Source organism: Poecilia mexicana, unplaced genomic scaffold (genome assembly GCF_051168715.1).
Source record: "Poecilia mexicana isolate PSO_F unplaced genomic scaffold, ASM5116871v1 scaffold_17, whole genome shotgun sequence".
Classification (NCBI taxonomy): Eukaryota; Metazoa; Chordata; class Actinopteri; order Cyprinodontiformes; family Poeciliidae; genus Poecilia; species Poecilia mexicana.
This window is the reverse complement of record NW_028263386.1, coordinates 22,537,649-22,550,407: the sequence shown is the minus strand read 5'-3', so window position 1 is coordinate 22,550,407 and position 12,759 is coordinate 22,537,649. Positions and strand designations below refer to the sequence as shown.

The 12,759-nt window shown below is 38.9% G+C and overlaps 1 protein-coding gene across 1 annotated transcript in view; it reads left to right on the top strand.

Moving 5' to 3' along the window:
* slc6a9 (solute carrier family 6 member 9) overlaps positions 1–11,904 on the top strand; it is a 72,806-nt gene extending 60,902 nt beyond the window's left edge. The window contains exons 7-14 of the mRNA XM_088014498.1: positions 39–173; positions 277–380; positions 3,797–4,034; positions 5,042–5,176; positions 5,266–5,365; positions 7,157–7,257; positions 8,975–9,145; positions 9,965–11,904. Of these exons, the coding sequence (XP_087870624.1) occupies positions 39–173; positions 277–380; positions 3,797–4,034; positions 5,042–5,176; positions 5,266–5,365; positions 7,157–7,257; positions 8,975–9,145; positions 9,965–10,249 (1,269 nt within the window). The 3' untranslated portion in view covers positions 10,250–11,904. The remainder of the gene's footprint in view (positions 1–38; positions 174–276; positions 381–3,796; positions 4,035–5,041; positions 5,177–5,265; positions 5,366–7,156; positions 7,258–8,974; positions 9,146–9,964) is intronic.
* The last annotated feature ends 855 nt before the right edge of the window (positions 11,905–12,759 follow it).

Genomic DNA, 12,759 nt, shown 5'->3' with positions numbered 1-12,759 from the left:
TTTCAGCAGCTTTCCGTGTCGACTGTGTCCGTGTGCAGGTGGTGTATTTCACAGCCACGTTCCCTTATGTCGTTTTGACTATTCTGTTCATCCGTGGGATCACGTTGGACGGCGCGATAAACGGCATTAAGTACTACCTGACTCCACAGTGGCAGAAGGTTCTTGATGCAAAGGTATGTACTGATCTAACTTGTAAAATATTTATTTTAAATTGAGGTGTTTTATTTTTGTTTTTCCTGGCATTGCCTCTGTTTCTTTGTGGTTTTCTCCCTGCAGGTATGGGGAGACGCTGCCTCGCAGATCTTCTACTCCTTGGGCTGTGCCTGGGGCGGTCTCATCACGATGGCTTCTTATAACAAATTCCACAACAACTGTTTCAGGTAAAGACTGACGAAAAACGGGATTTGAAGGGGTGGTGCCGTCATTTTTTAAAAATGAATTCAAAGTCCAGCACAAGTGTAAAAACGGTACAAGGAGACTTTATCTGAAGTACTAAAATTCACTTGCAACTGCGTTAAAGGGACATTTCAGGATTTTGAAGGTTCTTGTTTCCTGCTGAACTTGGATTTTTACCATCCCAAAAATAACTATAATTGGTTCGTTACTTACAGATGATTATAATTTTAACAGGAAATGGAGGTTGGAGGTGGTGTACCACCAATCATCTTCCTGAGTGAAACACCTACTCAGTATGAAAAATATCTGCTGTTGTCCTACCATGGTGTGAAAAAGTGTTTGCCACTTTCTTGATCGACTTTTTTTTTCACGTTTGTCACACTTGCTTATTTCAGAACATCAAACCAACCCAAGTAAGCACATAAGACAGTTTTTAAATTTATGTGTTTTATTATTAATGGAGAAAAAAAAATCCAAACCAACATGGCCCCGTTGCCCCACAAACCTTACAAATGTCTGGTCCACCCTTAGCAGCAAATTTCAATATTTTGCAGTATTTTTATTTTTTTTATCTTTTTATAATGCAAAGCAGCTAAGCTCCATTTAAAAAAAGGATTTCATCTAATTAGCTGAAGGACACCCGTAAAAACTACCAGACTACATCTTTGGATCTCCATAGACAGAATGGATGTGAGGATTTGTAGACGTTCTCCATTCAGAGTCTCACTGTGGAAGAATGACCAAAGCAGAGGATGACACGATAAGTGGCGGCCCACGTCTCTCCTCATTATGCAGGGTGACATGTGCATCTTTTCTCTACGAGTCTGGAGTGTTTCTCTTTTGGTCTGTGCGCTAAGTTGTTAGTGACGTTGCCGTGGCAACATGTAAATTCAGGGAATATAGCTTCTGGTAACCATTGTGGGAAGGGATGCATTTATTCAGCTTTTTAGTTTAAAGTTGGAGGGTTTTTTCTCTCTAAAATAAGACCTTCCCACTTTAATTATTTACGTTCTGATACTTGTATTAATCATTTTTCTACCAAAGGATCACTGGTTATTATCAATGTTTAATCTTGTAAAAATATTCATACACCTTGAATATATTTTTTTTATTCTTCCACATTTTGTCACTCTTTAACCACAACCTTAAATGTGTTTTATATGGCCCAACAGAAATATGAAATTGAATGGTAATGATTCATAAAAGGTATTATTACAAATACACATTTGAAAAGTTTTGCGTACATTTTGTGTTAATATCCATTTACTCCCAATTGAACCAGTTGTCATTAATTAATGAGTAAATAAAATCTACTTAGTGTATTTTTAGCTAAGAATGCTGGGAAAAAAAGTTTGATGGAAAATGTCCAGCGATGCTGAAACCGGTCTGTACTCAATGTACTGGTTACATTTACTCAATTACATTTACTTGAGTACACTGTTGTTGTTTTTTTTAGTTTTAGTTTTGTGGGTTTTTTGAAAAATTTATTTATTTTTAGGAAAATTTTTACTACCCTGTTCTTTTTACTTTTACTTGAGTAATTTTATTATGAAGAATCACTACTCTTACTTGAGAAAAAAAAATGTTTGGATTCTCTATCCACTGAACAAAATATAAACATGTTTAACCAAAAATTCACCGGACACACACCTGCAGTTTTTATTAAATTTCATATGATATTTTTTTTTCTTTTATTATTGAAAGAAACTGATTTATAACATTTTTAATTTGCCTGATTTTATTTTTTCATTACTTACAGGAATAATGTCATTTTTAAACATTAAAAGATTGATAATTTGATCAGTACTTGAGTAGACCTTTTACCAAATGCTTTTTTACTCTTACTTGAGTATTTCTCGGATGGTTACTTTTTACTCTTACTTGAGTAAAAATATGTTAAAGTTGTGCTACTTTTACTTGAGTACGAGTTTTGGGTACTCCACCTGCCTCTGCTCTATCCACAATAAGTAAGAATAACTTTAAAACTATTTGACAGAGCGAGGTATCTTTTCAGCCTGTGCTTAGAGGCGGTTTGCTCTGCACAGGGGAGAGAGAGCAAACAGCACTGGAGAAGGTTCAAACATAGGAAATGGGCAATAAAAGGAACGGACTTGTCATTTATTTCCAAAGGTTGTCCCCACATGTTGACAGTGACGGTGCCAAGAGGCTCCAGAGGGCAAAGAGGAAGGTTGAAGATATAATTTGTTCCTCCTCTAGCAGCTTGAGATAGCATTATCTGCCCAGGCAGCTGCACGGAGGTGCCAACGAGCTTCTGTTCTGCAGCACAGGCCCCGTAGAGACACATACTGCTCTCCTTTAACACCACCAGTCAGCACATGAGCAAAAGTGCAAAGTGAAGGAGAGAGCAGGAGGGAGATAAAAAACAAACAAACAAAAAACAGGCATTTATGTTCTGAAAGACATCCTCCTCAATAACTTTAGCGGAAAATAGAAGGGGAAAAAAAGCGCAATTCCCCTTTTGGACCCGAACTACCGGAAAGTTTGAGTAAATGCAACACAGAGAATGGATGAAAAGAAGAAGCAGTCAGTGAGCTGTCACCAGGCGTCCATCCTGACTCCTGACTCGTTTCATCTCACAATCTTTCCACAGAGTAAACTCAACTCTGGCATTTAGGATTAAAGAATTGTCAGACTTAAGAAGTTATGATCGATACCTACCAGCTCAGCTTACTCCGAATTAGGAATGCACCATATTATCGGCACGGTATCGGTAGCGGCCGATATTAGCCGTAAAATTGAATATTGGACATCGGCCATTCTGTCAAAAGAAGCACCGATATAAAAGGCATAACAACGGTGCCTGCAGCACAACATAACGTCAAATGTGCACTGCTTGAGTGTTGACATTAAACATAATGCAAGATGAAAGTCTTACATCATTTTCAGACTCCTTTTTAGCATTTGCATTTGGTAGCAGGCTAAATTGACAGATAATGCAATATTTTAATTCCACAGCAGAAAAAAAACAAACAGTTTCAGTAAGTAGGTTTAGGAAAAAAAATATCGGTATTGGTGTCAAATGAGTTTTAGTATATCGGCATATCGGCTTTATCGACTCCAACATTGTGCACGGGTATGCACAAATCAGGCCTTATCAGTTATCAGTTTTTGATTCGACTCAAAAAGTTCATCAAAGCAAAAGCTGTTTGTTTGTAGATTAAAAGTGGTGAAAGTTGTTCGATTTGATCCATTCAAGGAAAAAGGAAAAATTATTGGACAATTCGGCGCTTCTCTAGTTGTTTTGTATTAGTTCTACAACCAAACAAGACAATTTGATTGATTCACCCTTAATGTACACTGAACTGGAAGTAGTGTCATTACCATCAGAACAACATGTACCAAAGTCTCTGCGTCTTTCCCTTCCTTTTCCGACACACAGAGACAGCATCATCATCAGCATAACTAACTGTGCCACCAGTGTGTACGCCGGCTTCGTCATTTTCTCCATCCTGGGCTTCATGGCACACCACCTGAACGTTCCGGTGTCCGAAGTGGCTGATCACGGACCCGGCCTGGCCTTCGTGGCGTACCCCGAAGCCCTCACTCTGCTGCCGATCTCACCTCTGTGGTCGCTGCTGTTCTTCTTCATGCTCATCCTCCTGGGGCTGGGAACCCAGGTGAGAACAGGCTGAGGTTTTTTTATTATTATTATTGAAATATGAAAACATGAAACTTAAACAGAGGGTACTGAAAGGTAACGACGGAGTTGACGACAACACTGGTAAACCAGCAGATTAGTGTTTTAGTTTGAGTCCCATTTTTCTTTTTAAAAGCTTTACTTTGGCTTAAAGCATTTGCAGAACCTTTCCTTTTACAAACTTAACAACAGTGTCTGTTTTCACTCATTTATTTTTTATGATTATTAAAATAAATATAAGGTGACATAAAGTCTAGAGCTAAGACCAAATGTAGATCTTAGTTTATATAGATTTCAGTTCAGTTTTTTTTTATCAGTGGAAGTTGGAACTTTAACAGAATAGAAAATATGTTATTTATTTTTACAAAACCAAATAGTTTACGGTTTTATATTGGATTGCTGTCCAGTTTTACGACTAGTTTTATGACATCACTAACTTCTTCACTGATGGTTTAACTGGAAAATCCTGAAACATTATTTATTTGATTTATGTGAAAACACAAGACTGCACTGATTCTTATAATGTTAATCATATGTTATTCTTTAATTGGATTTAGAAAATTATTATTATTTTTTACAATTATTAAACTCATAATTGTGATATTTTGAGCATAAATTAGGATATATAAACATACATTTTTAATAAAGTTGGTTTTCTTAAGTATTTTTTTTTATACATTTAGAGCTTACAATCAGGTTTTTCTCAGGTAGACAAAATGCTGGTATTATAAATCTCCATAGTCAAACTCACATATTCAACATTAACATTATTCCCCCACCAATATGTCAACGTTTGAACGACATTCTTCCGCTCAGGAAATGCCAGCGTGTGTCCATGAACTGTCAAGGATCAGTTTGATCTACTCTCAGTATGTTGGGGATGAATTTGAGCAAGAGCTTTTCCACTTCTAATCCACTGTTTGAACTCACTCCCTAAACCTTGTTCTTGTATTTTTTATTTATTTATTTTTTTTTTTTTTGCGACAGTTCTGCCTGCTGGAGACGCTGGTGACAGCCATCGTGGACGAGATCGGCACAGACTGGATTATCAGAAACAAGACCGTGGTCACGCTCTCAGTGGCTGTTGCGGGTTTCCTGCTGGGCGTCCCGCTCACCACGCAGGTGAGACCCGCCGCCGCTGCCGCCGTGTTTAAACGTTTTCTCCTGTTTGGAGCGCGTTTTAGCAAAGTTTTTTTTTTTTTTGCTTGCAGGCAGGAATCTATTGGTTGTTGCTGATGGACAACTATGCTGCCAGTTTCTCTTTGGTCATCATCTCCTGCATCATGTGTATCTGCATCATGTATATCTATGGTAAGTATTGAGACAGTCTAACTGATACTATCCAGCATGTTACTATTAGCAATAGTTTTGTTTGTTTGTTATGCAAACCAACAGACAAGTTTTCTCTTCTAGGCTAATCGTTGCTACTCAGGTCTCACGTTTCAGAACAGATGAGAACGCGTCAGCACAAGCAAAAGCATTAAACGATCCAGTTTATCGCATATCGCATATATAAGGTCATACTGTTAAAATGTCCAGTGTATTTTATGTTTTTGTTTTTGTAGTTCGGTGGACTTCTAAATTATTTCAGCAGAAAACTATATATTATTTTAAGTTTAATTGTAAATTAAATCCTTAGTTGTTATATTAGAGATTTACCACAATACACAATATATCTGACAATATCGTAGCAATCTGAAAATCCACTGCTAATCTGTCCTAGTGTTACACAAATTGGAAAAGTGACGTAACATAAATTTTCCAATTTTGGATAAATTGGCTCATTAAGATAACATAACTCCAGTTACAAACATGAAGGAGTCTTGAGGAATGTCTGACCGTTGTCATATAGTCTCATTTGTGTCATTATAAATAATGACACTTTTAATGGAACGTTGTACTAAAACATGCATTAAAAGTCCATTATTTACTGAATGACACTTCACAGCAACAGTAGTAAACATGAAGACTCCTTAATGTTCATAACAGGCGTTTTATCATGATTATGACATTATTATTCACACCCCTTCAAATAAAGTGTTATCAAAGTTTCTAAGAAATTCATGATAAGTCTGGAGGAGCTGCAGAAATCTAAAGCTGGACGAAAAATTATATATATATATATATTTTTTTTGTTGTTGTTGCTACAGGCCATGTAGGAGAACACAGCAAACATTTTTAAGAAGCTGCTCTAGTCCCCTAAGTCCAAATCTGAACGTTTTGCCCTGGATGCAAAACACATTGTTTGTTGTTCAAGTGGGAGGAAGTTCAAGGTGTAAAAATACTTTTGCAAGACACTCTATCCTAATAATAAGAACAGAGCCGCGTATGTTGAAGTTGCAAGAGAGGACTATACAACAAAGAAGCCAGTGAAGCATTCTCTTTTCTGCTTAAAGCACACAGACAGCAAAGTCCCAAAAGTCTGACTCCTCATTGTAATTTTGACCATGAACAATAATGTGATTCCTGGAATGAAAGCTCTAACTGGGCACACACACACACACACACACACACACATATAAAAAAACAAAAAATAGTTCCAACTCGTGAATTGATGAGTCCTGTTTAAACATCCCAGATTTCTGGTATTCTTCTCCCTAATCGGACCGAACCAAATGACACACGCCGTCTTTTAATTAAAACGCCAAATGTCAGAATTTCACGAGTTGTAGCGACACTGAAGCAATTAATCGCCCCTGTTCGCGTAAATTAACCTGCAGTCACCGTTTGGCTGTTTTTAAAGATGACTCATCCGCCACCGGTTTCCAGCGGGGGCATTTCCCCTCTAATTAGGACTGTGATTCCACTAAACCTGTCAGCCGAGCTGAGCAGGAGTGTGAGGAGAGTCGTTGTTATTCTGAGCGAAGGCACCGGGGGTTTGAAACGCTTTGAGGAATATAGATCAGTTATAGACAGAGTATCAACAGGCAGGGGGGAAAAAAAGGATCGATGCATCAAGATTTTGTTCCCTGAATAACCTAAAAAAAAATCACACAAATAGATGCTAACAGTTTTGTTAAAAAAAAAAAAAAAAGGATAAAGGATAGGAGTCTTTGTAAGACTTGTCTTCCCGGATGAACATTTCTTTCCTCTTCTTTCCAGGTCACAGGAACTACTTCAAGGATGTTGAGATGATGCTGGGCTTCCCTCCTCCTCTCTTCTTCAAAGTCTGCTGGAGATTCATCTCACCTGTCATTATCTCTGTAAGTTCACACACACGTTTGTGTTGCTATCTTTGTGGGGACTTTCCATTGACTTCCATTCATTTCTACAGCCTAAACCTTACCTTTACCCTTTTCCTAACCCTAACCATCACATACCTAACCCTAACCCTAACCAAAACTCAATTCATACCTTAGCCCTAACTCTGACCCCTGACCCAAAAACAGGGTTTCCCCTTGTGGGGACCAGGCACCGGTCCCCACGAGGAGCGATTGGTCCCCACAATGTAGTATATGTCAGGAAAATCGTCCCCACAAGGCATTACAAACAAACGTACACACACACACGCACACACACACACACACACACACACACACACACACACACACACAGTGATGTGAAGCCAGGAACGTTGTGGTTCAGTAGAGTGGATGCTTAAAAAAAACAAAAAATAGAGAGAGAGAGAGAGAGAGGGAAAAGTGTTTCCTGACTTGTTGACCAGTTGTTGGGGACCTGACCTACATTCCGGCTAATCTCCTCGCTCGCTGCTTTTCTTTGCAGTCCAAATCTCTCAAAGCTTGGAGCTACAGTCAATAGTATTTCCCAAACAGCCAAATTAGTCCTTTCATTCCCACTCTGTCAGCTGAGAAATGTATTGTTGTGGATTACTGGTCACATCTTGGGCACTTTTGTTCTCTTTCGCATTTCACCCGTACAATAGGATGCCCCGGCTACAAACGCCACGTTAAAACTTCCTCTGACCTCGGGTGTTGTGGGTTTGTGATTTTTAACTTCCTGCGTGCTGCGAGAGAATGAAATGCTTTGTTTTGTTTGTTCTTGTGTGTTTTTGTGTTCCACAGCGGGTGAAATAACTATTGAGGTATTGAATGCGTCACATTTTTTCACAGGACAGGGTTAGGAGTTATACTAACAAAGTCTAAATTATTGAAGTTGTAAAATAAGCAGGATTCTGGTATTTAAACTTTAGGTGAATGGTTTTCATTGAAGTGAAATGGGGAATCAAACACAATGTCCTTCACCAGAAGGTGGCAGTAAAGTCCCTTTAAGTTGGCAGCCACCTGTCTTAAGTCAGTAAAAGAAGAAGAGGATGTACTTTCCCCAACACTCAGGTCTACATGATGAATGTGCCGCAGTGGCTCTGTGGGTTGCTTTCTGATTGGAAGGTTATGGGTTCGATTCCAGCTTCCCTTTGCCACGTATCAGTGGGTGTTTGTGATTCTAGTGTGAAATGCTTTGAGTGATCAAAAATTGGCTGAATATAATACATAACCCTAAGGATTATGTGATTAAAATAAATAGGCTTTATTACACTTATGTAAAGTTTATTTGATTGTATTAAAATGATCTAAAATAGGTTAACTGAATTAGTTATGTGATAAAATGCCATAAATCTTAAAAGCTAGGGTTAAATATTTGAGTGCAGGAGCCGTCTTGAAGCTGTTGATACCAACAAAGGCTTTTCTAGAAAGTATCGAATGAGCATCAAGTGTTCGATACGTTTTCAGCCACTAAAGCTGAAAATCAATTGAATGGTAAAGTTCTTGCACTAATAAATCCAAATGAAAAGTCATATTGGCCAAATATGTAATTGTGTGTGTATATATTCCTAAGGACATTTTACCAAAAAAAAAAAACATTCATGTGCAGTTTATGTTACATTTCTCTAAAACTGCCTGAAATGTAAAGGTGCTGCTATAAGACGTTGTGTTTGATGTTTTTCTTTCCGTGTGTCTGCAGTTCATCCTGATCTTCACGGTCATCCAGTACAAGCCCATCACTTACAATGACTACGTGTATCCCGGCTGGTCCCTGGCTATCGGCTTCGCCATGGCCCTGTCCTCAGTGATCTGCATACCCATTTATGGCCTGTACAAGATTTCCAGGTCCCCAGGGGCCACCTTCAGAGAGGTACAGTATGAAACCTGTGCTCAAACATAAATAAATAACACAAAAAAAACATCGTTTTTCAAGTTAATACGTTTGTAAAAGTCATCTGAGTGCTGTTTTCTTCAGCTTCAATAGGAAAGTTGTCAAACCTAAAATGTTATAATTTGCAAAGCAAAAAGTAAACGGAAATAAACAATTTAAAGTAAAAATAAATAAATAAATAACTAGCTGTTTTGGTGCCGTGTGATGCCTTGTAGCTGCAGAGGTTTTGCAATCCAGAATTAGCCAAATAAAAAGTTCTTTTTTGCTTGGGGGGATTGCTGTGATCTTCAACTGCATCAGCTTGGTGTGTTGATGACAACAGAAAGCCAAAGTTATTGCCGGAGAGGCCAGAAGAGGCTTTTCCTGAATAGTGATGTAACATGGCTGGAAAACAGGTTTTAATTTAGAGTCTGCTTTTTAAAAGTAAGAATAAAATGTGCTCAACAAAACCTAAGGTAAAGCCCTCTGCAAAATCTTTTGCACTCTTCAAACTCTTTCCAACTTCTAAAAATTTTAGCGCAATTCTATGTGCCATAGGCCAACATAAAGTAACCTGTGAAACCTGTGTAACCTGTTTTTGGATTTTTATACCTAAGAAAACGGTAATATGTCAGCTGTCAGCGTACATAGTCGGGGTATCGGAGTAAAAGTGGAAAAAAGACAAAGCTACAATCTGTCGCTCTCCTTACTGTTCTCGATTGTAGACTATTTTGTGTTGGTCTGTTGCGTTACAGTTTCTGGTTCCAGCTTGACGTTTGTCGTTTACGTCCCTCCCTCTCCACCTTTTTTTCCTCCCAGCGGTTGAAGCACGCCTGCCAAGCGCATCCAAAGTGGGGCCCGGCCCTGGCCGAGCACAGAACAGGCCGCTACGCCCCAGTGGCCCCCGCTGACACCATCGAGGCCCGGCCCCTGAAGGAGAAGGAGAAGGAGAAGGAGAAAGAGAAGGAGAAGGAGGAGCTAAGAGAAGAGCACAAGGAGGAGGAGAAAGCGAAGGAGACGGAGAAGAAGGATGAGATCAGCCTCACCATCCAGGGAAGCAACGGCTCCACCAACACACACAACAACCCCAACCCCAGTGCATAGACGCCGCCTCTCTCTGTCAGTGCTACTGGGCCACCGTCTCCTCCTTCTCTTCCTCCCTTCTCCTCACTTCTCCTCCATCCTCACCCTACTTTCCCGCAGTCTTCTGTGGGGGAGATCCCATTCGCTGGAGACCTTTACATATTGTAAGGGCTTATTATATCTATCCTAACCTCTTCTATCTGTCTGCGTGTTATCTCTAGACAAACGAAGAAGAAGAAAAAAAATAATGAAAGGATCAAGGAATTTGGTGTCATCTTCCAAACGGTCTGCGTGTGTGCTACGAGCGTGTTAGCGTGCGTTTATGTGTGCCGGGAGTGAGTTATTAATTTGTTCCGCATGATTTAACAATGAAGTTTGTTCTTCCTTTCCTTTCATTTTTTTTTCTTTTTTTTTCTTTTTTTTTGTGGTGTAAAACTTGTAAATGTCATCCTCATCATCAGCAGTTAGAGGTACAGTAGATCGTGGAGCTGCATGTGCTCGTTTCGTGCATGCAGTCACAAAGAGAAGCGCGCCGTTCTCTGGACTTCGGTCGGCCAGGTTCGTTCGGGACGGACGGCTTCGCAGTGGCGGCGGTCGGACAGCCGGAGACCTGATGTGGTGCTGTAGCATAGAGGGGGGTTGGGGGGGGGAACAGCGAACCGTGTCGGCACTGGCATCTGACACGGAAAAAATGGAAATGAGCTTCGTTCTTCAGCCAGAAAAAGAGGCGGACACACAGAATTGCGCTAGGAGACGTGAAGGATCGAACCTGCTTTACTCAAACAGAAAGAAAGAAATGGCCCAGTAAATCAACTAATATGGCAACAAATCTATGATGGCGTAAAAAGTCACATAAATAGGATTTTTTTAGCTGTCAAAATATTAAATATTTGTAATAATTCAGATCATTTTATTTAATTGTTACAAATATATTCATTTACACACTTATGCATTGTTTTCATTTTTCATTTCATTTACTTGTTACATGCATTTATTTTTTCTCTCTAAAGTGTTGAATATGATTACATTTTTTTTAAGTATATGTCAACCAATTTTGTTCTTCAAAGATTTATCATTGGAATACGACCATTTATTTCCTTTTTTTTTCTTCTTTTGATGAATTGACCAGTGATAAAAAAAACCCAAGTTATCAATGAAAAGTGAATCTTTTGAAATTAAATAAACAATAATAAGCATGTCTAAGGAATAAATAACTAAGAAAATAAACATAAAGTGAAAATTCTCAAAATAAAAAGGAGGGATAATAACACATGAATTATTAGTCAACTTTTTTTTAGCCATTTTATTATGCTGTAAAAAAAATTTTTCAAATATCTCAATCATTTTTGTTGGATTTTTTCAGTCCATTAATTGCTCTATTGAGCCATTTATCTGATTTCTGTTCTCACTGACTATGGCAGGTTTGGCCTTCCGTACATAGACTCTAAATACAGCATTTTCCACAGCACACAGTGACCTCAGACTTAGTTGATTTCAGTTTAGGACTAAGCCTCTTGTTTTCTTATGCTGCTTATTCTTCAAATGAACCACACAGAGCACAAATATTTAACTGCACCCAAGAATATGAACGGCACTTGAGACTGATCTTCTGCGGGAATTTCCCCAGTAGTTACTTTGTTTTTCACTAAAGCTGCTTAGATTTAAAAAAAAATAAATATATATATATATATATAATAACAATGAATTGTACTGTAACACTGTCTTTTCATTCTCACAAGCATTTTTGCTTCATTTTTGATAGAAGAGGTCCTATTGCCCCATTTCTCAGGGTCCAAGTGAAGGTAAACTCTGCGGCCCCCTGCCTGTGGAAACTGTTACAGGTATTAAAACCACCGAATTTTACTCGCCGTCTGAAAACACCCACATATGCACGCAACGCGAGTGGATGCAACTCTCAGAATACAAACTGAAGTGCCATCTCTTCTTAAGTCTTCCAGGCATTGTTTTTGAGTGAAGTGCGTCTTAGGATGTGGTCTCTGAAGGAAAACCCGTGTACTATAGTCGTCTGCCCCCGTCTGGCATGCAACCTGAGTTACATGGGTGTGGCACATGTTATGATTTAGAAACCGACGCGGTACGTGTTGGTCCTTTGGCGTCTGCGGAACCCTTAAGTGTATTACGAGATTCTTTGTTTTCAAGCTCTGAGCCAAGCTGTTAGAGAAGCAAAAGGCAGAGAGATGCCGCTTGTTTCCCGTTAGACAACGGACTAAAACTCTGCAGTGAAATCTGTAGTTTTCTATGTAGCTGCGACGGTTATTGTTCTCTCTGTAGATGTCGTCTTTTTACTTCTCATTGTAAAGTAACTTAGTAAATAATAATAATAATAATAATAAAGACGGTATATGTTTATTTTGTACAAAACGTTAAAGCTATAGATTTGTGATTAACCATGTTTACCTGGTTTCCTCTTCTTGGACTGGAGAGACCTCTTTCTGATGCAGGTCGTGGGCTGAGTGTTTAATGTCCGGTTCAGCGGCGAGTCGCGTGGCGTTTATAAAGGCAGAACCGAC